Source organism: Triturus cristatus, chromosome 10, assembly GCF_964204655.1.
Source record: "Triturus cristatus chromosome 10, aTriCri1.1, whole genome shotgun sequence".
Classification (NCBI taxonomy): Eukaryota; Metazoa; Chordata; class Amphibia; order Caudata; family Salamandridae; genus Triturus; species Triturus cristatus.
In genome coordinates, this window is record NC_140593.1 from 368,543,757 (window position 1) to 368,569,518 (window position 25,762).

General features: G+C 43.5%; 1 protein-coding gene across 1 annotated transcript in view; it reads left to right on the plus strand.

The window, feature by feature from the left end:
• DNAH11 (dynein axonemal heavy chain 11) overlaps window positions 1-25,762 on the plus strand; it is a 3,007,685-nt gene that overhangs the window by 615,622 nt on the left and 2,366,301 nt on the right. Inside the window, exon 8 of the mRNA XM_085631597.1 lies at window positions 204-371. Coding sequence (XP_085487723.1) covers window positions 204-371 — 168 coding nt within the window. The remainder of the gene's footprint in view (window positions 1-203; window positions 372-25,762) is intronic.

Genomic DNA, 25,762 nt, shown 5'->3' on the forward strand with positions numbered 1-25,762 from the left:
AAACCATAAGACGTTCTGGTATGAGGTGTGTGTCTCTATCATTCAATAATGCAAAATTTGAGGCACTTTGACATGCCTTGTATTGTGTGTGTGTATATTTGATTTTAAAAGTATACTATCTCTCGTATGCATGTTTTCTTTTGGTGGGCTGTAGCTTGAGTAAAACTGATTTCAGAGTTTCTCGATATTTGTCAATGATTTAGGACATATTTATGACTATTCTGGAGTTCCAAAAGCTGGAAAAACTGCAGTTTGGAGGAAATAAGGGAAATTTATTGAATCAGGAAGTAAACCGCTTGAACGAAGAGTTCAATGAAAGCTGTAAAGTTTTTAAAGAAAGCGAGTATGACCCTTCGGATTACAACAACGAGGTAATGTAGCATTTATTCACCCATATTACAAATCACTACTACAGTCCTTTCGTGTCAGATAAGTACATCGAATGTTAAATGTCACTTTTTTAAATATGATGTATATAAAACGATCTTCTGCTTTATTCGTGAAATCCTAATATTCTATTTTTAGTAATACATCACAAGTACTTCATGCATGTCACTTTGCTTAAAATGCAATTATCGAAATAAATTAAATATTTATTTAATTTAATAATAGCATTCATGGAGGATCCGTTTGTGGCTCACACTTCAGTCCTGCTCCTTACCAGTTAAACTGTTAATATTTTAAATATTATTTTTTAAATATTTTAAACATAATCTCATATGTAATTATATAGTTTTACGTTGGTACTAGGTTTTATACAATTTTGATTGGATGGTTGGGGTTTTAGGGTTTAGGAATGAGTAATGTGTAGTAAGTGATTGTTAGCGTCAGTCATGGGTCATGTATAGGAGTAGAGAGTTTATAGAGATCAGAGATGAGTAGTATAAAATAACATTAAGTACAATAGAATTAAATATAATTAAATTATACGTGATATACATTTATAATAATTATTGCTTTGAAATTAAATTCAAAAAGAGATGTATTACAATTAGAAATAATGAATTGAAATAAATTGTGCATGTTTATATATATATATATATATATTGTGTATGTACATAAACTTGTATATGTTAAAAATTAGACGTACTTTCTTACCTGCGAAGTCATGATGTAAAAGAAATCAATACAAAGGTACTGACCATGATCTAATGACTCTCAGTATAACTGTATGTGAAGTTACGACTGACCTTGTATAAATTCACTATATTTAATGCTAACTCGACATTCTTATTATAAAAGAAAGTTAGATGATTTGATTCAATTAAAGAACTGAGTCTTTTAATCCTTATTTAATATCTTTTAGTAATTATATCATTAGCAGTATTACCAATTATGATGTGATTATTCATAGTATTATAACTATAATATTTTTTCATTTTTTTAGGATAGCCGTTTTGATTGGCTTTATTAGCCTCACATTGTGCCCTTAATTTGGATGTAGTCACTCCTGGCAGATATTGTGGGTGGGGCGGGATTACTATTCACAGTGCTTTAGGGAATATTTGCTATTTAAATTGAACCTGCAGTATTCTGGCTGCGGAGATGACCTTATTTGATTCTCCCCCAGTTTGAAGATTTGCTGCAAAAAATGCTAGCATAGGTTGGCTCTTGGGGGGTATATTATCCTTACTTTTTCTTGTATTGATTTGGTAGTGGCACTTTAACTAGCTTTCACGATACTTCCCAAAGTTTTTCTACGTTTGAAATTTATCATCCAGGTGCGCTACCCAAAATGCTTGTCTGAGGTAAAAATAAAGCCTGAGTCGCTATATGTTAAATCTGTTTCATTTAAAGCTTGGGAGGTATTTAGAGTATATCAAAGCCCTAAAATACCCTTTTAAATTGGTATGCAGGATACAGACCACTTCAATCACTTCACCAATATTACAAATTTCAATGCCAGATACCACTTACCTTCAGCTTTCACTGTGCAGCCAGAAACCAAGGTCACTTATACTTGAACAAACCTCCATTCCTCACTTACTGTTATTGATGTTGGGTATAGTGTTGTATCCACTTAACAATGCAGCACATAAGAGACACTCATTCTAAATGAAATTTCACACCACCTTCCTGCCAAGGGAGCACATAGTTGAAGTGATTACTGAAGACACCACTTCAGTCTACCCACTCGCATATGCAGCCAAGCAAAATCAAAATACCTTCAGATGCTTGCTTCATCCACCACCTCTCGGGGAGGTTACAGAAGAGACGCTCCAGGACAGGCAAAATATCCACTTTTCCCTTCCACTAACTTTTGATGCATTCATTTCCGTGTCACGGCACAAGTGATATTTAACAAATTGTCTTGCTGTGCTACAAAATAGATAATAGCAACAGAGTTATGGAAGAGGCAGATATGGAGCAGCAAAATGGTAATTTGAACTAAAGGTGTAACTGTAGGCTTGTACACAATGCATATTAAATTCAAACACTAGTATTGAAGTATCAAATGTAGTAATGCAAACCTAGCTTTGGACTGGTCATTCACATAGATTTTTCCAAATAGTTGATGTTAAATATTCTCGTTTACCTCATAAACAAGTCCCCACCAGCTGCAATTCCATTCTGCAAAGAAAAACTAAACGGAGGTGCAAAGGGAAGCCTTTTATGGAAAGTTTCAACATCAATGCCTTTTACTCTTGACCAAACCTAGTGTCCTGCCGTGACAAAAAGAAACCCATTCTAAGCTGAAAGTGTGTATCATGAAATAATTACATGCGATACCACCATAGAGCTTAAAAGGTCATTTTATTTGCACTTGGTTGCAAAACAGTTAATCAACCTTAAAAAAAAAAATGAACATGACATCAAACATCTTTAACCCCTTCTCTGCCCAATCCACTCCCCTTCCCCTCGTGCCAATCCTTTTTTCGGCAAGTTGGGTAGGTCACGCTTAGGCCCCCATAACTTTTTTCCACATAAGGTATCCACGCAAAATGTGTGTATTTTTTCCCATCATCCTGGGGATTCTGCAGGTGCCCAGGGTTTCTGATCCCCTAGAGGGGACTGACAAAATAGCCAAAATGTAGCTAAAATGTGGGGTAATTTGGCAGGAATGGGAAAAAAGTGCTACAGAAGAATCCACCTGTTTTTCCCCTGCAAATGGTGTCACCAAAGGGATTGTGGTGCTAAAATCAGCATCTTCCCAGCTCTCAGGAACCGGCTGATGTTTGTCAGAAAACAGTTTTGGTATTAGTAGTGGGACATACCCCATTTTTTGTGATTTCAACCTCTTTCTAGTTAGTGGTAGAAACGGGTATGAAACCAATGGTGGATCCTGGAAAGCTACACATTTCGGTAAAGTAGACAAAATTCCAAATTCATAATGGGGTCATTGTAGATCCTTCAAGGCTTTCCGATTGAAAGTAACAGTTGAAATAAAAAAAGAATGAAATTGATTTGAAAAAAACCAGCCATTTGTGCTTATGTTTTCACCTGTAACTTCGGCTAACTAGGGCAGATTTTCAAAAGCAATATTACATTACGGTTGCTGGACCCTTCTGGTTGCGAGGATATTCAGGGCTTATAGGTTCACCATGATCCCAAGGTACCCAGAGCCAATAACTGAGCTGTAGCTCTCAGTGGGTTTTCATTTTGTACTAGGTATCCAGCAATTCATTTGGTAAAATAGAAGGAGTGAAAAATGGGTATTAAGGAAACCTATGTATTTCTAAAATGGGAACAACATATGAAATTTAGAAGCAATGGTTTTTTGAACAACTCTGAATGTGTGGGTACCCATACTAGCATGTTAATTAAAGCAATCTTTTCAAAATGACTTCTTTTATACACACTGTCTTACTTTTGGAAGGCACAAATGCAGAGAAGGACAAATGGTAATAACGCTTGTTCTACTATTCTGTGTTTCTATAATTTTCCGAATGTAAATGGTACCAGAATTGTGCATGTGAGCATAGAGTCCGCAACAGGAAACGGCCCAAAATGCAAAGGGGACACATCACATTATTCCAATGAAAATGGACCCTTTTTTTGCAATGAGCCTAGCTGTGGATTTTGGACCTTAGCTCAGCCGGCAACAAGGGAAACCTAGCAAACTTGTACATTTTTTTAAAATAGACACCTAGGGGAATCCAGGATGGGGTGACTTGTGTGGCTCTCACCAGTTTCTGTTACCCAGAATCCCACATTTCTGTGATGGAAAGTTCTGGAACCTGAGGAGAGCCACAAACGTCCCTCCAGCTATAATTCTCTCAAGTCTCACAATAAAAACGATTCCTCACTTGTGTGGGTGGGCCTAGTGCCCGTGACAGGAAACGGCCTAAAATGTAACATGGCCACATCACATTATTCCACTGAAAACAGACCCATTTTATTCAAAGTGCCTAGGTGTGTATTTTGGGCCCGAGCCCAGCCGGCACCTAGGGAAACCTAGCAAACGTACATTTTTGAAACCTAGACTCCCAGGGGAATTCAGGATGGGATGACTAGGGTGGCTCTCACCAGGTTCTGTCACCCAGAATCTGGAAATCCAAGGGGAGCTGCAAACATCCTTCCACCCAGAAGTCCCACAAGTCTCCCAATAAAAATGGTACCTCACTTGTGTGGGTTGGCCAAGTGCCTGCGACAAACAAGGGTCAAAAACGTATTGTGGAGACATCAAAATCTTCACAAAGCAACCTGTTTTTACAAGGGCATCCACTTTATTTTTGGTCCTTGGCCCAAAAACGACGGCACAAAGTTCCTACCACCCAGAATTCCCCTTGGTCTCCTAATAAAAATGATACCTCACTTGTGTCGGTGCCCAAAGCAGAGCCAGGCTAAAAACGTATAAAAAGAAAATTGCACAAACGTTGGAAAGTGGGTTATTAGTAGTAGTAAATATGCATTTACCACTAGCAATAAAGCCACTAACAGTCTAGGGCTCAGAATAAGTCTCAGTAAATTATTCACATGCTCAACCCTAGGTAGATTGGCTGCAAGCAGGCAGGCTTAACTTAGGAGACAGGTACATAATGCATTTAAAAACACCTATTCAGTAAATAATTAAGACACAACACACATAATCCCACACCAATTTACAAAAATAGGAAATTTTTAACTTCAAAATGACACCAAAACAACACAAATCCAGTTTATTGAAACAGAGATATGAATTTTCAAACATTTACCACTATATGGCACTCAGAAACCTATAGTGCCAGTCTGGGGCATCTGGTCGCACTTGTCTGGGAAAAAGTTACTTTCAATCTGACCGTGATGGAGCCCTGCTTGGATACCATTCGTAGTAGGCCTTGGTCGAAATTTTACTTTTGGATTCGAAAACTGTTTTGGAGCTTTTTCTGCTGGGATCCTTCGATGCTTTTCACCAGTCCAGATTAGGTGAGGGTTTGCCGGCTTCCTTTTAAGGGAGCTCCCGGTCACACTCTGGAAGTCGGACCTCCGGAGCTTTTAAGCAGGACGAAGCAGCAGGTTAGGCTGGCTCGCGTTTAAGATGGCAGACTTGGCTCTCACGTTGAGTCGGTCCCCTTATGCAGTTTTTTTCCAAAGTTGCTCCAAACTTCTCCAAGTTTCTGGATCTTCTTTCTGAAGTTCCTCTTGAGGATCAAAAATGTCCAAAACACAATCCAAGGATCTGGAATCTCCAAGGAGGTCATTGAGTGGTTAAGACCACAATTCCCACAATGCACCTAGACAAAATCCTTACAAATTCACTGGTGCACTCCAGGCATGGGATTGTTAGTGGTGATGGTCCAGGTGAGCACTGTTAACCTGTAGCTTGCCCCACACCCATCCAACAAAGGTGTCACCAATTAGGTGACCCTGCCAATAAAGGGGCCCAAGTGCACGTGCTCGTGGACTTTGTTAGTAAAGAGAATTAATGTGGTGGTGTCCGTCATTTCACAGCATGTGGGCCTAGAGCCCACAATTCAACATTGGGGCCTGACCACGTGTGCCTGTTGAACAGGCCTACAACATTCCTGCTGGGGGCATGTAGCCCATTTTTTTTCTTGCCCGTGCTTCCACTGTGCTGCCTGCGACAGTCTGCTGTGAAAGAAGGGTAAGGGTATCGAGTGGCGCTGCCGCTTTCGCCTGCCCTGTGGAGGGGTCACCTGCGGTACAGCAGGGCAGGAAGGCTGAATGGCATTAACACGATGGTTTCTGCTGGTTGTGCCGCCATCTTAACCAAATGTGCGGTGCGGAGAGAAGAGGCTGTACGTCACCAACAGTCTGATGCATTCTACAAACAACAGTAAGGCCGTCACGCAAGGCAAAGGAGGGCAAGAGACTCTGGCAGATAAGAGACAGTTACCGGTAACTAACTGTGACATCCTGTGAGAATGAGGACAGAGGCCGCCCCTGTACTGAATGCCCCATACTTGTCTGTCACCCGTTCAAGGAAGGAGGATGTTTTCCAGCAGCAGCCAGGGCAGGGTCATAGCGGCGAGTTTACACAGCGGGCGACGCTGAAGCATTGCGGCCCACCTGCCGTCACTGTCTGTATCCTCTCCGTGACCCGTACCAATGATGTTTTCCCTACACCTGAGTCTCCAGCACTGGTGTAGCGTCCTGCATACGGCCTGCAAGGAGGAACGCTATGAGCCAGCCACACATCGAGTGCACTGTTTCCCTGCTTGAGAGGGTGGTGGCTAGGACTCTCCGGTTCCTCGCTGTAGCTACTGTGACCGACTGATACATGATCGTGTGGAGCAGGGAGCACTGGGAGGCTGACGGCAGCACTGTCAATGGGAGGCAGCGGGGGACGAGCTCATCGAGATATGCCAAGGCCCCTACCTTACTCTGCCCCATTTTGAGCCTGCCGCCGCCGGTCCGGACATAGGGAGGAGAGGGTTGCTATGCTCCTGGGGTGTGCAGTGGGGCTCACAATGTGGCCAGTATGCAAGTTTTTTACTGCTGCCTGCTGTCACCGAGAGAACTGCGCCACTTTTGCACCCTCACTTACCTGCTTTGCTCCACGCGGTGCATGCGGAAGATACGGCCCGGTTCTGTTTTCCATGCCGGTGGCCACCTCTAAAGCCTCACACCTGCCAGAGAAAGCAGCCTCACCTGTATAAGCCCTGCAGTTGAGGCTCAGCGTTACCCCTTGGAGTCACGCGGCCCGCGGCGAAAGGAGAACTGCTGTAGTCCGTGAAGTGGGGCGGTGATTGACGCCCCACCTAGTGACCACTCTGCAACATCACACTCCCAGTAAGTGACTTCCTACACTGCTGCCCAGCATTACGGTAACTAAAGGAACAGAGGGTTTTGCGTATAGTTTGAGTTTGTCTGTCCTGCTATGGAGAATATATGCCCTGTGATTTGTGCAAAGAAGCTGTACCTGTGGTTGGTTCTTTTGTGAAGGATAACAACACTGAGACTGAAATCCTGCCCTTTCTGGAAAAAGGTCTTTAACCTGACCCCTTTTCCTGTATCATCAGAGTGCAAACAGTTGGTAGATGGATATATTCCGACTGTTTTCAACATAACTAAAGAATAGTTGGATAATCCCAGTGTGGCATGCTCAGTTAAGGTTGGAAGGTGCCTGGAAAGAAGGGTTTTGATCCTAATGGGGCTCCGTATTTTAAAACAAAACTGGAGAAGACCCCTGAAAAAATGAACCCGGAAAAAAAATGAGAAGCCCCACTAAGGAGGATATGAGGCAGGAAAATAGCTTAACTAATACCAAAGAAACCAGTGATGTTTTTAAATCTGCCATGTAGGAACGATTAGCTCCAAAACCTGAGAGTCTAAGCAAAGGAAGTGGTTTGCTGTGGCTTGACAAGTACAAGCCGTCGTCTTTGAAGACAGTAATTGGACAGCAGGGGGACCAGAGCTGTGCCAACAAACTGTTACGTTGGCTGAAAAATTGGCATATGAACAATACATCAGATAGGAAAACCTGAGGACTTAGGATACAGTTATGTACAGAAGGATAGTCACGTGTTCCTTGCAACTCTTTTGTAAAGTGACAAGATGACATTTCTAGCTTGAACGTGTGATGCTCATTACAATTTAAATGGCACCAAGGCCTGGATTGGTGTAGGTGACATCTGTTCACTTTTGCTGTTTTTCATCTTAAAGTGCTGCATTGTTGTCTTACATAGGCCCACTGGTTTTGGTGGTACATACTCTTTCTTATTCCAGTATGTGTTGATTTACTTTGCTTCTGATGGAGGTCGATGGGACTATGTTTCAAACAGCATATTCAAACTAAGGGAGTGACCGTCGAATCTTCAGTTACACAAGGTGGCTGGCCAACTGCGGTGCCGCACCTAAATACAGTGTACAGTTATTCTGCATCTTCATGCGTGCTAATGTTGTACTGCATTAAAGTGGAGTGATCATGTCCTTAAAGGAAAGGCCCCATACTATCCCACACTAATGCGAAGTGCAAGTCGCCTGCAATCAGGCACACATGGGGGAAGCTGCACTGTCTCAGCACAGACTCAATGGGTGAGACCTGTGAAGCACGCCTCCTGGTGGGGGACTGCAGCAGCTGAAAGCTTCCGTGGGAATAAAAAGAGGCTGGCTGTCACTCAGTGAAGGAAGAAGAGAACACACACCTCTGGTGGCACGTGGCCACCACTGAAAGAGAGAGGCAGGTACAGCTAGTGTGACGGTCGAGACGAAGACTGCACCTATCCCTCTAGCAGTCCATGGTACGCCCGTGCCCCCAGTGGCTGCCTGAAGAGACTGTGTGTTTCCAACAACAGCCATGCTATATTGGCCAGCTACACTATACAAAAAAATAAACCAAAGGAGGTTCCCACACTCATAGTGGCTGGTTGCCATGACTGCAAGGAGAAGGGAGCCCTGTACCTCCCACAGTGATCCAGAGTTGCCGCCGGAATACTTTATCAAGGGGAAGGTGGGTATGGAAGGCACTATAGACTGGATACATCAACGTACACCTACCTCCACTGCCGTCCCTGAATTGGCTGACGCACCTGGAAGATGCCCAGTCCTACTGACCGGACAGGACCGGACCGGTGAGTGATCCGTGACGGGAGAAGATGCATAGTCCAAATGACACGACAGAGTGAGCAGGAGGTCCCAGTGAGAATGCGTGGCCTGTTGCCACATTTTTTAGAGCATGTGTAGGACATGCATTGCGTGGCCTGTCGCCACTTTTTACAAGTCATCTCATGAGCCATTCCATCATTTGCCATGTGAATCATCCACCATCCCTGGAGCATCAAATAACATTACTTAAGTCCTGTACCATAGCCATACAATGTGACGATCCAAAGACCTTGTGACCAGTTGTCTAGCTGGTCTACATCCTGATCCCTGTAGTGAGTGCATGTTCTGACCAGGATACATCTGCCCCTGATGTTGTACGAGTGACTAGGCAGTGACTCCAAGTTAGTCTTGGGGCTGTCTAGATGCAGACACGTGCAGACCCAGTGCAGCCCATAGGCAGTCCCATTGCAACTCATCCAAGGGGCCTCCGCTGAGCGTAAGAGGTGGACTTTACTTTGCCCTATCGATTGATTTCAGGAGGTTGTCGGGTTATGCAACAGGGACTTAAACAGGTCGCAGAATGCCAAGACTGTCGTCAAGGGATCAAGCATCATTATCTGGTGTTTTCAATTGACTTCACCTATGCTCCTGATGCACTTATGTTTGAACGAAACAACAACATTTGCCTCACATTAGGAGTACGCTGGATGGACCAACGTCATTAAGGTGGATTGTCACTCAACTGACGCAAAACTGAAAGGACCGGACTTCATGAGCATCGTGCTTGTGTCAAGATGTACCTGGTCTAAGTATGGACACATGCCAAGATGCCTGGGTTTTCCTAGTTGTACCTGTCCATCGCTGTCCCGCGAACTGCATCTGTGAGACTTCAGGTATTTTAGTTGTTTCCTCACTCCTTCCCACAGGTTGGACTCTTGTTTGTTGTTTTTGATAAGATTTGGGAGGAATTTTGCGTCCTGCTGGACATCGTTTAGTGATTTAACAGCCACTCCCTCGAGGGCTGGCTCATACACCCACCCTACACCCATCCAACACAGGTGTCACCAATTAGGTGACCCTGCCAATAAAGGAGCCAGAGTGCACGTGCTCGTGGCTGTTGTTTGTAAAGAGAATCACTGTGTTGGTGTCTGTCATTTCACAGCATGTGGGCCTAGAGCCCATGATTCAACAGTGCCTAGGGGGACTTTCTGCCCCCCAGGGGAGCAGATTGGGGGCCATTGTCCCTAAATGCCCCTTGGGGCCAGAAAGCCTGTGCTCATTCATTTTTGAGGGAAGTTGGGGCAATGGCACGCTCATTCTGGGCATCCCCTACCCCTACAGTGGCTAAAAAGATACTACCTGGTGCCTAGTGCTGGGTTTTCAGGTGGGCAGATAGGGGGTTATGCCTTCCAGGGGTGGCAGAAAGCCCACTAAGCACCAGGAAGCATATCATTTTAGCCAGAGTAGGGGTAGGGGCTGCCCAGAAAGGGCATGCTAATGCCCCTGCCCCTATTCTGGTAAACAAAATATACTCCTGGTGCCTAGTGGGCTTTCTGCCCCAGGGGGTCACATTGGGATCTATAGCCCCATCTGCCATCCAGGATGCAGGAAGACCGTGCCACATTTATTTTTGGGGGAGTGAGGGCATTAGCATGCCCATTCTAGGCCGTCCCCACTCATACACTATGCAAAAAATAGTCCCTGGTTCCTAGTGGGTTTTGCCCCCGTGGATAGCAGATCAGGCACTAATGCCCCTGGGGGGCAGAATGACTGTGCCAATTTGTTTTTGAGGGGGTTGGGGGCATTGGTATCCTCATTCTGGGCAGCTACCACCTGTAATGTACAAAAATGAATATTCCCTGGTGGCTAGTGGGCTTCCCCCCAGGCTATTGCCCCCATATGCCCCCAAGTGGGGGCAGAAAGACTACTCTGGCCCAAAAATATGGTGGGAGAAAAAGCACTTGCCAGGGGGCCGCTCCCCCCCCCCCACTCCCCCTGGTGCCTAGTGGACTGGATCCCTGCTTCGGGATTACCCTCCTGCTGCGATCGGCAAGCAGGGATCGACTAAGCAGGCATGCAATGGGAAAGGGGAGATTCTCTCCCTTCTGTTGATACCTTTCCCATCTTCCTAGGTGCTCGGGGGACAAGAAAGCCCTACGAGCACCTAGGCAGTGAACTGGGCTGATCGGATTATTTCACTTTTCTTTTCAGTGAAATGAGATCAGTAAGCCGTGTGCACTGATCGTCATTTCACAGAAAAATTAAAACAGCCTCGGGAGCTGGGAAATCTCTTTCCCAGCTCCCAAGGCTGTCTTGCCAAAATTAAATCCCTGTGCTGTAAACAGCAGAGGGATTTCCTGCTCATGTACCAATGACGGAACAGTTACGTCATCAGCACAGGAGTGCCACGGCCGATGACCGAACTGTTCGGTCATTGGCACAGAAGCGGTTAATACGTCATTCCCTTCTTCACCCAACAATTCTCACTTTTCACCAAGCTTTGACCGCAACGCCTCATACCTTGCTTCATTGTTTCCCCTTTCAACACTGACCTCCTACCATTCTCCAATTTGTCACTTCCTCTACCAAAATATCCTCCAATGAAACCTCCTTGTCCCCTTCACCTGTGCTTGCTTTACTACCCAAGGGGTGCATATGCCCGCATCTAATTCCCTCCCACCCCAACTACCACCTATACCCATGCAACCTGTCTTATTATGGCATTCGCTGTGCAAAGCAATCCTCCCAACAAGTTGCAAAATTGTGTAGAGTGGGTGGGTGGTCCTGTTTTTTCCCTCCTCACTAGCCAGTGGTTATTAGGAGTCAGGAAGAGGATGGACCCATCTCTCCTTACTACTTTAATACTTTCCCTAACACCTGCCCTTTCCCCTACCCATCCCCTGTCTGACCGGTCACTTCCATGAATTTTCCCAGGGGAAGCATGGGCTGCTCCTGTGGCTTTCCCCGGGTCCCTTCACTATAAAATAATCACACACCATACCATCATTGAGCGCAAAAGGCCATTTTATTAGGACAGGGTTGCAAAACAGTTAATCAACCTTAAAATAACATTAACATAACATCAAACGTCTTCAATAAGCGATTCCCTTCTTCACCCAACAATTCTCACTTTTTATCAAGCTTTCACCCCAACGTCCCATACCATGCTTGATTCTTCCCTTTTCACTCAATTACCTCCTTCCATTCTCCAATCTCTTTCTCACTTCCCCTACCAAAGCGTCCTCCAGGTAAACCTTCTTGTCCTGTTTCATGAATCCCACACAGTCTTCCTTTTCCTGTCGTCCCTTCATCCCCCATATGAGGGGTGGATACCCCTGCATCTGACTCTTCACCCCCCAACTACGACCACCAGGAAAACACCTTAGGGTATTTAACTGCCCCACCTCCTGTCTACTGCATCTCAAGGAATTCAGTGAAACAAGCCTCTGCACCAAATCCCCTCATTCCACAGCTTACTAATAACATCCCACATCTCCATCATATAGTAGGCATTGCTAACCTGAGAAAGGTGCAACCCATCATTCTTAAAGAGTCACTGCTCCGCCTCCTTTATGCCCCTGTAATGTTTCTGGACATGCAAAACACCCTCATCGTTCTGTTGAGTTTCCTTTGGGCCTTGCCAATGGCTGCGTGCTTAATTGCACCCTTCTGCTATCGCTGAGGCACAAACTCTGTCCATACCCAACATGTCCCCGAAAGATTCTGTTTGATCGGCTGTAGGTCTTATTGCATATGTTGCAGCAAAGTCAACCCCGACAACTGGACCAAATCATTCTCCCCAAAGTGCACAAGGAGCATATCCAGCTAACCCCTCTGCAGAACCCGCTTAGGCAAAAATGGCAATAAATTCTCTCAGTACATCCCACACTTATGCCAGCATGGCACTCCATGCCTGTTTCTGGGCAATCCCAGATTTGTCCATAAATCTGCTGGTCCGCATTCTTTGCTGCCCAGTGCACAAAAAAGTGTCCAACTATCCATGTCACCTGTTTACTCCTCCCAGTGCCACTTGCAGTGAAAAAGGAAGATTTACCATTGGACATGCTCATCCCTTTCTTGTGCAGAATTCCCTTATTTCTGCACACAGTGCTCACAACACCTCAATTGCCACCTGTCTAGCCTCCGCATCTGGCTTCAGTTTCATTCCAAACATGCTTTTGCAGTTACTGCCCCAATCCTGAAGGAGTACATCACAAAACTTGCTGCAGTCTTCCCCAGTTTATGCAATGACATGTGCAACACTGCCAGCAGCTGAAAAGCAGTAGCCCTCGCTCCCCATTCATGACAGAATATCACCTCTGCCTACGCCACTCATTCACCTGGCACTCATCCACTCTCCCCACCTCCTGCAGCCATGTCCACCTGTCCCTCCCCACTTGATCCATCTTTGCTCTCCTCAGTCAAATCCCCAATTGTCCCTGCTCCAACCGTATCTGGGCATGTAGGACCTAAAGTCTTGTGTGGATCTTAGCAATTCAGACACCCTGAATGCACCGAAAAACATCCAGATCATTCATAACCTGGAAATTGCCACTTCAAACCCTTCATTACAACAACTTGGGAAAAACAGTAAGACAACCTTGTAACAAATGAACCGTGATAGCCTTGTTTAACGCAGACCCTCCTCACCCACTCTCTACCCCACTCTTTCAAAATCCTCCTCAAGATCTTATCCTTTGCCGGGTCAAAGCCCAAGTGCAATTTTCTATATTATGAAATGCCAGACAACTTGCCCACGATGGTCATGGGTGATAAACCTTAGTCAATTAAAAACCTAACAAAACATAACCCTCTCCCTTCCATGTCACTGTGATCATGTATCATCAGTCTCTGTAGGCGTTCCTCAAAATACCCAAACATGTTCCATGCCAGACAGGAGCTCTCAACCAGTCCAATCACTTTCACTCCCCCCACTCCCAAATATCTGCAGTTAATGGCATCATGCTGTCCTCTTCTCCTAGTGCCAATCTGCAGAATCGGTGCCACTGCAAACAAGATGAGTCAGCTGTGTCATTGTTCACACCTGGCAAATGTGTAGCCCTAAAAACAATGTTTAATCGCAAACAGCCCAGCATGACTGTCTAACAAATGGCAGAACTCTGAGATTCCTCACCCTTTTTGTCAGTTCCTCAAGTCCACCACCGTCATGTTGTCCACATTGAACATCACCATCCTATTTGACAACTCACCTCCCCACACTGTCAATTCTACCAACAATTAGAACAATTCCAGAAAGGGGATGCTCCATTCTGGTTCCAACCAGTGTGGCACACCACCTTCCATCCCAGAAAAGACCAAAGTCACGTGCCCTCTCTACTTTTGAAATAATTTGTACCTGCCAAACTGTATTCTCTTCCAGAAACATCACTGATACCTGTTAAAGTCAACCAAAAAGGTCTTTCAGATACAGAGATAAGCTTTCACCACCAAACAAATATGTACTCTGTGGTGGGTAGAACTTCCCCTGAAATAGCCAAGAGGCAACAAAAAAACTGGCCTACAATTATCCCTTCCTCAACTTCCTTCTGAAATTTCACTGCTGCCACTTCCAGAGCTTCCTTTGCTGATCGTAAATTGTCCGCCCACCACTGACTTCTAGGGCTCTGGTAACCAACCCAGAAAGTTTTCCCTTAACCCCCATTCAAATTTCAAAGCTGCCTCCATGTAGACAGTGAGCCATGGGAGCAAACCCTCCACTTTAATGGGCATATGAGCCTTATGGCCCTCCGTCTGGTTGCCCTTCATTGTGCTGAAGGGCTGGCCAGCGTGAAGCACTAAGTAATGGGTTGTCTTACCCCACATTTTGAACACTGGTTCTTGAACTTGCATGGCTGTCTAGAGCAGAAACCGTTGCTGAAATTCCAAAACACCACAACAGTGGGTCTTGTTGGTTTTGGCACATACCCTGCCCCCCACTGAGCGAGATAGGGCTGCAAGGGTCGATATGTGATCGTAAGGCCACTGCCTGTATACGTTGAAGCCGTGGATTGTGTAGATGACCTTCACTGCATCCACAATTTAGAATCGACCACCTTCCCCTATGGCTTGTCTGGTTTAATACTCACCGAGCCCTGAACTCCTCATCCTAGCTGAGCCCCACAAAATGCATTTGCTTCTTCCTAATAATATCCATATACTTAAAGCACAATAGCCCTGTCCGCATGTTTGTAGCAAAAGCAATAGTGTAAATTAAAAAAACATACAACATTTTTCCATATTAATCGGTCTCCTTGTCAGTTCCCACTCCTCTTCCATGGACCCTTCCTTAGCCTGAATATCTGAGAAATAACTTGAAAACATCCACATACTTGTCTTTCCATATCTTGTTGTTCGTTTTAGCAGATATGTGGGACCCCAGGAACATTGCTAAACGCACATAAGGAAGCGTTCTCCTATATATCTATTCATCCTATGTATCCTCACACATTCTGTTGTCTGTCCCTTTCCTGCCATCTGGCTGAACCCCTTTACCTTCCTTGACCATGTCACTCACCACCTCCTTGGGCATCTTCCGCACCCTTGGTATGTCTTTCAATTTCACCCCCACTCCCTCAATGACCCCATCCCTGACCCCCACTGACTTACAAGTCTTTGCTCCAGCCCCCTTTCCTTCGTGTTCCTCACTGACCATCAGTCTTTAATACCTGAAGGTAAGTCACAAACATCCCATCTATCCTTGTGACGTCTGCTGGTTGCCTGGGCCTGCTTTTGAGCGGTGTGTCCATTGTCCTGACTTGACCTCTGAAAGACAGAAACTGCACTTTCTGTTGTCTCACTTCCCCTGGTTTTTGTGTCTCTGGCACCCCCACTTCATCATGTAGCCCCCCCTTCCTCCCACTCATGCCTTCATCATAATCCAAATCCAACTCATCCTCTTCACACACTGCCCAACATGCAACTGCTCCACTCTTTCGGGCATGTCTTTCTCAAACATAGAGTATCGCTCCAGATGAATTCCATTTGACCGAGACCGTGGCGTAGGAATGGCCGCAGCAGACCCCCCAACTCTGAAGGCCAACATCCAGGGGCTATTGTGTGCACAGTCGGCATCACCAACTAACTGCCAGACTCACCTGCCGGCATCACTGCTTCATTACCCGTCAGGCTGCGCCAACTTGGTCTAGGGCCACCTCCCTGGCCCTACATAGGCTCTCCCATCTCTCTTCTGTGAGCTGGAGCTGCTCCATTCTACACTTCCAGGTCTACCACTTGACACCTGGAGCTCATCTCTTAGCCCAGCTGGCCCCTGTCCTATGTCCTCACCCTCCTCAGTGGTCTGCACATGCTCTGAGTCCAACACTCATCTGCCTGGTCTTTGGCTCTCCACACTTCTTCTTTTTGCTGACCGGCCCTGCCTCGGACTCTGGTGGCAGTCCCAGTCCTCCAGGGGTCAGCCTTGCCAACAGGTCCAAGGGCAAATCACCCTCTGTAGGCCCCTGCACATCCTGGTTGACCTATGGCTCAGTGTGAAGGCATGTGGCCTCTCCCGCTGGGCCCCGGCATCTCATTGCCATCCGGGCCCTGTTATGGCCCTGCGCCTTCCCTGCAGTCTAATGTAGTGGGGCGGCTGTGCCACCTCGCTGGTGCCCTGCCTCTTGTGGCTGAATGCGGCTTGTCTCTAATGCGCCCAACCCCCTTTTCTTGCCGCACATCTTCCCCTTCTGGGGAAAACAAGCCACTATTGTGGCTGCTGCACCATCTGATGTGGAGCACGTCAGGCAGCTCATTCCCACCAAGGCCTGGTCGAGGACAGCAGGCCTGAGTTGGTCCGCACACCCCGCAGCACCAAGAATGTGCAACACATTTCCATCACCTCTGGGCCATGCCTCTGCTCATCCTGTGCTGACCTCCTGCTTTTTCCATCCCCACCAGCTGGTGGTGGTTAGCAGTCAGGAAGGGGCTGAATCCGCCTCTGCTGACTCCTTTAATCCTTTTGTTAGCACCTGCCTTTTTCCCCTCTCCTTACTTATCCCATGTCTGGCCTGTCACTTCCACAAAGTTTCCCGGGGGAAGACTAGGCTGTGCCTGTTACTTTCCCTGGGTCCCTCCAGTGGCAATTTGAATAGGAGCATAAAAATCTGTAACATTAGTCATTTAATTTCCATATTGATGTTAATGCAAAACAGTGAAAAGCCTAAAATGGTCTAGAAGGCAACTATTCCACACTACTCCACTGAAAAATGAAGTGATCAACTAACCAGTCTCCTCAAATATTTTCACTTTTGTCGTAAGTGAGTAAGCTCCATAACACCACACAAGTACCAGGTAACATTTGTAAAAGTAATTGACCAACTAGTACTATACTGTCACTATACCCTCCAGATTCCCACCACAATCTTATTTTCAGACCTCTTGATTGGACCTTAACAAGGCTAGCAATAACAAGTCTACAGTTTCCCTAGTGGACCTTTCATCAGTGAATGTTCCCAACTGGTGTCCCTGACAACGTGAATCTTATGAATTCACTCTTACGCAATTAATTCGTTAGACTAAACTACATTCACTATGCACCATTGATCTTCCTTCACACACTGTGCAGGTCTTTTTGCAGTGCAGGAGCAGTTGCCATTTCTTGGCACCTCAACAGACTATGAAAGATGCATTATACCATGACATACTCAAGTGAGAATACATGGAAATCATGGGCACTGCCACAGAGTTGATCATGCCAGTGCTTTAAGACTATCCCCAATAAAGTATAATTGGTACAGGTAATTTCTCCCAAAAGAAAGATGTCTTGTGGCCTATTATATGGCTTGTTACATTCACTCATTGTCACAGGCAATCCATTAACGCTATATACATTAGCAGATCTACTCTGACAACACCCAAATACATTTTGGCTTAGGAAACGAACATGGGAGCCAGATTAACATTACAAAAGCCATATATCAGATCCAAATCTGGCTTTAGAAGGCATGCTTCTACCTTTAGAGCTCCAAAATATAGGTTTGGCAATGTGTGTTGCCAAGGAAATTAGTGCTCCGTGCACCTTGAAATATTCTCTAGGATACAGACACTACACTCTAACTATGGATGAACTTGCTAATGAATTGAGCACATTAATGCGAAAATCACTAACTTTTGCCCAGATACAACTTTTAAACTCCAGAATAACTTATTATGAATTCCATCAAATGGCCCAAGTTGTGTCTTAACTATGTGTATGGTACAGTATGAGTTACTGATTTATTTACTGTAAAGTATCAAACCACCTTAAGCAAAACTGCTAGGAGGATCCAATTTTGGACAATCTACCACCATGAGGACATTTGCAAATATGAAAAAGATGCATATCCTCCCTTGGTAGTAATATCTTTTGGGACAGTTAAACTCCATACATTATCATTATTTGGAATGAGAAAAATGTGAAAAGCATATAAATGGCAACATCCTACCTACATAAGGAGTATGGCGGTGGTTACCTGACTTTAACATTTGTCTCTAGGCTACCCTCGTGGCCAGATTAATGAATTAGGAAGGAAACACGATTGTGCAGCTAAGATTTTAGGAACAATCTGTAAGAACAGGACTACTAATTTTCACCATCCAAAATGATATAACCGTGTGAACCAAACATTGCCATCCTCCCAGTTACATTTGTGAGGAACATTTATAAAGAATTAAACTTTCCTGCCTTATTGACCACATCACAAAATGTAGTCTATTTTGTCATCAAAACATAGGGAGGTAGGATTGGATTGAATAGCTTTTCAAGTTTGCTAGAAATATAATCTATTTTTATTTTTTTATTTTTAACGCTATCCTTTTGGCTTCTCCGCCCCATAAGTGAGGTCTCAAAAAGCAAACATTATCCTTTTTACCTATAAACCAGTCTAGATTTATTATCGAAATGTCAAAGGACAAATTGCAAGCCAAATGTAACAAATGTCCAAAGACCAGACTCCACCAATAACAGTGGTCAACGTGACAACGTATCTCAGCTGTTTCATACGTGTCTTGGGGCCAGCTAACCTGTCTCGATTTAGCTTGCGCTGTTCCTCCCCGAAGTGGAGTTGAGAACCACCAGTGAAGCCCTTCCCTTCTCTTACCTACAGGGTGTCCATGTCCCTTTCAATGGTATTCCTGATTCCGCCATAGCCTAAATCAAGAGCTTGCTCGATGCTGCAGCATGTCTAGTGAAATGATTCATGAAATACACCCATACCTCTCTTCACCTGGTCTTCCTGCACATCACCTCTCCCTTTAATTCCTGTCCATCATGCATCTGATTCTCTAATTTTTTCATAAATCAAATGTAATTGTACAACAAGACACTCAGAAGTGACTTTAAGACAACATAGCAATATTAATGAAATGAAGAAAATATAATCAATTTTGGTATTTCCCCAGACTTATTTCTCCCCTATCTGTATTTGTTTTTTCCGAATAGTAACATACTTCACTATTCTTCGTGTCAAAGGTTACAGACATTTTTGTCAGCCAGCATGTGTAATGTGCACCAAGATTAATATGCTTGTCATATGACAACATTTCACTTTCCACGCCAGGGCAAATATTTTTCGCGAATTCCTAATCTGTGGCTGTGTATCTGCAAACCGAGATTGGCTGACAGAAATGAGACACGCTGTGGTTAGGGTATTGCATGCATTTTGTGTTGATGCACTTAACAAAAATGATTATTAGGCAATCACATGTCCTTGAAGTATTTCTGTGTACACAAAGGCTGTAATATTTCTGCGAGGGAAACGCTTGCATTGTTTTAACGCTGAAGAACTGGTGCGCTGGAACTTTTAATAGTTTATTATTCCTGAATAACAGCACAAGTAAGATACCTTGACGTATAGGTGGGTAATATGTTTCAAGGTATCACAATTCACAACTACTTTTGCCATGTATCACTTTTTTTATGGTATAAATTCTCAAACTCATGAACCTAATGACTTAGTGACACTTAACAAATAGGAAGACATGTATATTATCGACCACTCCAGGAAAAGAAATAAAAAATACTGTTCGCAAAATAATTGATGTAAACAGGGTTATATTCTCAATATATTGGGGAATACCCTGTTAGTGTCGTCTATTTTGAAAGCTGGTATTTGATACTCTTGACAGTTATTTGTTTGAAAAAATGGAGATCACTTTGGTAACTACTTTGTACTTTTAACACGTTACACAAAACATATTAATACAAATTAGGAAAAAAGCTACTTAAAAACCCTCCTTATATAGTAAGTCTGAATGTCCAGAACACAGCATATCTTTCTGATTTTACTGGAGTGATGACAAATAATTTATTTGACTAGCCCAAGCAAAAAAGAGAGATAATGATGGTGATGTCTGACATTGAAGAATGGGTTGAAGTACCAATAACTAATGAAATTAAAACGGGCCCTGCAGCAAGGTTTGCAACCCTGCATTTCAGGCTTAAAGCAATCTATCATCAAAGAGTAACTTTGACAGCTAGCTGTACATTGCTCATAGTTAAAGGCCCATGGTGACTTTTCCATCCCATTCCTCAAATGGCAAAAAGGTAAGTATTTAGTAATCTCTGATTTCAGAGCAGCAGCACCGCAGGCTGCACGGAGGAGCTATGGAGCCAGTGGCTGGCCCTAACATGGGCGGTGGATTGGTGGCCTGTGCATAGTAATGGATGAAAAGTCCACATTTTGAAAGGGAGCAGTTTTACAGGCTAGTTCGTTTTGAGTCTCATTGCCTTGTTGTCCGGTTTAAAGATATTGAAATATTAAACATTCAAATACTTGATTGAATTTCTTCACTGATGGATTTTCTTCACTGTCACCAGTTGGCGGGTCTACTTTCCTTTGATGCATTTCAATGGCTTTTATCACACGTTCCTTCTCGTATCATATCTTCTTGTATTTTGAACACAGTATTAATTTAAATCAAAATACTTGTCCAAGTTGGTTTTAATATGTAGCATGTTTACTCTCTGGGGGCCGGATCACACACATTTTTGACTGGTGCCATTTCATTAACTTAGTATAAAGTTAAGCCATTATTTGCTTCAAACACATATTACTGCTGTATTATAAGAAAAGGATTCTGGAGTTGGTAATGTGTAAGAACCAACCCTCATGGATGTTTTTCGGGGAATGTGCTTTCAATGCTGATCCTGCATTGACTATGCTGCCGTACTTATTGTGAGAATGCACACACATTTTTTAAATGCACCCTGAATCTTGACCAGTACCTTTCGTTGGATAGAAAAGGACAAGAGAAGAGAGAGGATTTCTAAAGTTGGTGTGCCAGAGCTAATATATAGGGAATAGAATAATATGCTTGACAAATTCATAAATATTGCTTTACTGTGTAGAGTACTGCTGAAATCCACAACTAACTAGTGGTGCTACTGTGTAACCACAGGCCAAAATTGGCCTAACCCTCAGAGATACTAGTTGGCGCCATGCTAGTGGAACATATCTTTTTGAATCCTGTTATTTAACAAATCAGTGTTTTGGGGGCTGTATTCCTGTTTCAGTTCACATGAGTAGACACATGAATAAAATCAAGCATTGGCAAAGCCAATTGGTCTGGCATTGTTCCCAATCCTTTTGGCGATTCTTGCTTTGTTTTGTCATGGTTTTTGAAAAACTTTGTTGGGGAAGCTGCCTGGCCTTCATTAAATCTTTTTTAAAAATGGCTACAGGCAAAAGTATTTGTTTGTTCTCAAAAAAATACATATCACAATGGTACATCAGGCAATGAAGGAAACTACCTTGTGTGTGGATGTACTCCTTCTGAAAGGGCATCATGATAAAACTCATGAAGTCAGTCAATTGCTGAACATGGGCTACCATTGCCCCTTTGTGCATGCTGGAGTGGGTGGAATAAAAATGTGAATGGCACAATCACAGACTATTGGGTGAAGTCTGGTTGAAAACCCCATAAGTAATTATGTCATATATGCTTTTAGTAAAATCAAAAGGACTTGGCTAACACAGATCTGAAAAAGCCACCGGTCTGCAGTGGCTCTTAGCCTGGCCTTTGAGAAAGAATGGCAGAAAGTATACAAGGAAGGGGGGGAGGGAAGAAAGGCAGACAAAGGAAGGTAGAAGAGCAAATAAGGAAGAACTGAAGGCAACAAGGAAGGGAGAGAGGCCGTTAATGCAGGGAGGGAGCATAAAGGAACAACTGAGGGAATAAAGAAAGATAAAAGGAAAAAAGGTAAGAAAGAAGGAAAGAAGACAGAAAAGAACACATAAGAAGGGGAAGAAGAAGGAAGGAAAGAGAGCAAAAAAGAAAGAAGGAAAGAAAAAGGGAAAAGACAAAAAAGGAAAGAAGGGAGGAGAAAAAGAGGAAGAAAGGAGGGAAGAAACAAGGGAGGAAGGACAGAAAGAAGGTAAAGAATGGAGAGTAAGGAAAAAAGGCCAAAAAAAAAGGAACGAACAAACGCAAAAAAAGAAGGAAAAAAAACCTAAATTTAAAGAAGGCAAGAAAAAAGATGCAAAAAGGACGGAAAGAAGAAAAAATGAATAAAGCTAAAAACGAAAGGACAAAAATAAGGAGAGAAGGCAAGAAAAAGAAAGAAAAAAGGAGAGTAGGCAAAAGAGAAAAAAGGAAAAAAGAATAAAAAAAGCAAAAGAGAGAAGGAAGAAGGGGAAAAGAAAAAAAGAATAAATGAAGGAAAGAAATGGAAAAAGGGAAAAAAGAAAGAGAAACAAGGAAAGAAGTAAAGGGAAAAAAGAAAGGAAAGAAATGTAGGCAAAAAAGTAAAAAGATAATTAAAGAAAAAAGTTAAGGAATAAAAGAAAAAAAAGGCAAAAAAGAAAGAAGGAAAAAAAGACAAAAAGGAAAGAAAGGAAATAAAGAGGTTTCACAGCAAAACATTTTGAATATTCAACCTCAAATTACACACACCTATATTTAAATAAAACTGTTAAAAGTGTGATGCAAATTAAACACCATAAAAATAGGCTTGCTTCCTGGGCAAAGTTGATCAAAGAAGCATTAGTGAAACAGAGTCCAGGAGCATAGTATGGTATACTATGAAATAGCAGCAGTCCAATTCAAAGGAAATTTACAACAGCATTGTAAGGAGACAGGAACTGATAAAGCTGGAATGTGCCCTGTGCTTACTTCAAATGCATCCTGCTATTACATCAGGCAACACCAGCACTAAAGGCAATTCCTTTTGTGAGGATGTGCAGCTTGTGAAAGAGCAACACTCAAAGTGGCATTAACCAGAGGGTTAAGTAGCCAGGTTTGGAGGGGGGGGGGGGGGGGGGGAATTCAACAGGCGACCACGAGGGAAAATGAAATCATTAATTTTCCCTCATCGTCTGTCGAACCCCCCTCCCCCCCCCCACCCCCACCTGGCCCCACCGCTCTTACCTGCACGGGCCGAGGCCAATAAAATCGAAAGGTCTTGGCTAACACCAGACTTAATGATTGCTTTGGGCAAGAGCCATAGACTGAAAAAGATGTGTGCCAATACATGTTGCATGTGGTAATCTTAATCAACCCCATGGCACTAAGCTGTGTCTCTACCTCTTTTTATGATAACATTTACAGGGCTGCACTAAAACTGCATGAGAACAGTGTTCACCTATTTTGCTAAAGTGTTATGTCTGTAATGCTGTTGTTTTCCCACTTACTATGTCTCGATTTTAAAATATTAGTTTGAAGAGCCCAGTCTCGCGTACAATGTTTTGATTTTAAAATTAGTTCAAAGAGCACAGTCTCTGATAAAAAGTATGCTTTCCATTCAACTACTGTCAAACCAGAGGAGGGTGCAGCTACCTGTGCTTGAAGTGCAGCATTTGGTTTCCACGCAAGTGTAAGGGCATTTGGCGTTCTACGCAGCGGGAACATTTACTACCTTCCTACATGCTCGGGCCCGCCATAACACCCTCTTACTGTGTAACAGTGTGATAAAAAAAAAGACATGTCTGCTTAACTCAGAGTCTTGGCACTGTAGACAGGCAGCACTGCAGTAGACCAGCAGATTGTGAGGCTGTGGCACCCATCACTGACTGGCAAGGGAAGATGAAGGGTAGTTTAGCCACTGTTTACTCTTCATTTAACACTTGGCAATGAGGATTTGCCTTTTTGCCCATTACAGTACTGCCTGCCTAAAGGACCATATCCCAAGGTCAGTCACTCTTCCTAACGTAGTGGTGACTAGTGTGTTGATATTGGCTGTATGCCACCCTATGAAGATTATCATGATTACAATAGCTCAATGGGGAATGTGTCCTGGTGCTTGAGTACTGCTACTAATGAAAAGAACACATGGTGAAGGAAAATGTTCTCAGGAGGTGTTTTGTAAACATTTTCACATACATTGTGAAATCATGAGAATAGACTTTAATTTCCAACCACCAGTGTTTAGCACCAGCAGGATACAACCCAATTTATGTAGTCACTGTGGCACATACATTCTGTTTAATTTTTGCAATTAATACTCTTTTCCAACGTATTTTTTTATTTTTCCTCCCACTGGGATACAACTAAACTGTAATGCATTTCATCCAAGAGAATAAAAAGACAACCCAGGATGACCCTTCCATCTACCCCCTCGCTGCTGTCACCTTTCTCCTGTCCATTCACCGGCTACCTCCTAAGTCTACACCGAAATACGAGTGCATCCCTATCTTCTGGTAATCTTCTAGTCCTCTAATAACGGAGTGAACAATTCAGATATGTTTTATTTCTCTACCACGATCTCGTGCATTCTCAATCTCTCAGAGCAGGCATAGGGAATTCTGAGTCCCACAGGGGCAACTTGAGAGTGAAGCCAGGAACCTAAGTGAAGACTTAGTAAGAAACCAGCAGACCTAAATGAAATCCACAATATTTATTTTTTGCTCGCTTCAATCCAAATCGTGTAAAGCCTCACACTTACTACTACGCAAACAATCTAAATCATGTCATGTTATGCAAGAAGGGGCCTGTGTTTTCCTATTGATGCTTTCACAATCCCAGAATTTTCAACTTAGGGGCTACCTTCCATGCATGCATATGTTGACACTCTAAATATTTACAAGGGTGCAAAGGTGGCATCACAGTATTCTAAATTATGCATGTATCCTCGTAATGGTCACATGGTGTAGTAAATCCATAATAGCTCACTGTAGGAAATGTTTTTTTTGGTTGAGGTGGGTTTGAACCCTTCTCAAACAACAACCACTATCTCTTCAGGGTGAACCACAAAAAGTCACCAAATTAACCTATGCTTAACCCTCTGGTAGTTTGGCACAAAAGCCACCAGGCTTAAGCTAACGGCAAAGTGTAAGGTATTTATGCAGCACACAAACAGAAATAAAGTGAAAACACAATGCAAGCAAAACCAAACACACATTACTATAGAGAAAATTGTAATTAATTATTTGACACCAAAGCAACAAAAACCTAATCAATAGAACCAAAGTTATGAATTTTTAAAGTTTTTAGTAAAAACCAGCATCTAAAAGATCAAAGCATCAAGCACTAGCATCTAGTCATGTGTGACCGGAGCAAAATCGAAAGTTATGGCTGACTGCGATGGAGCGCGTTGCGGATATATGAGGTGGATTGAGCCCAGTGTCAGTTTACTTTCGGACTTAGAAGAACTTTCGAGGAAAGTGTCTGAGAAGGTAAAGTTCAGCAGGGCAAGTAGCTGGTGTAGTGCGAGGAGGATGCAGTGTCATTATGGAGCCGCTGGGCAAAATTGCCTTGAAGATTTCTACATTCAAACTTTGTCACTTTTTCAGAACTGCAAAATCACCAGCTGGATAAGCTGCAACGAGGGCTACACAAGGCTTGAGACTTCCAATAACCCAATGCATTTTGGCTAGAAAACCCTTAATCAGGTGTAACTATTACTGAAATTAGAAACAATAAAAGG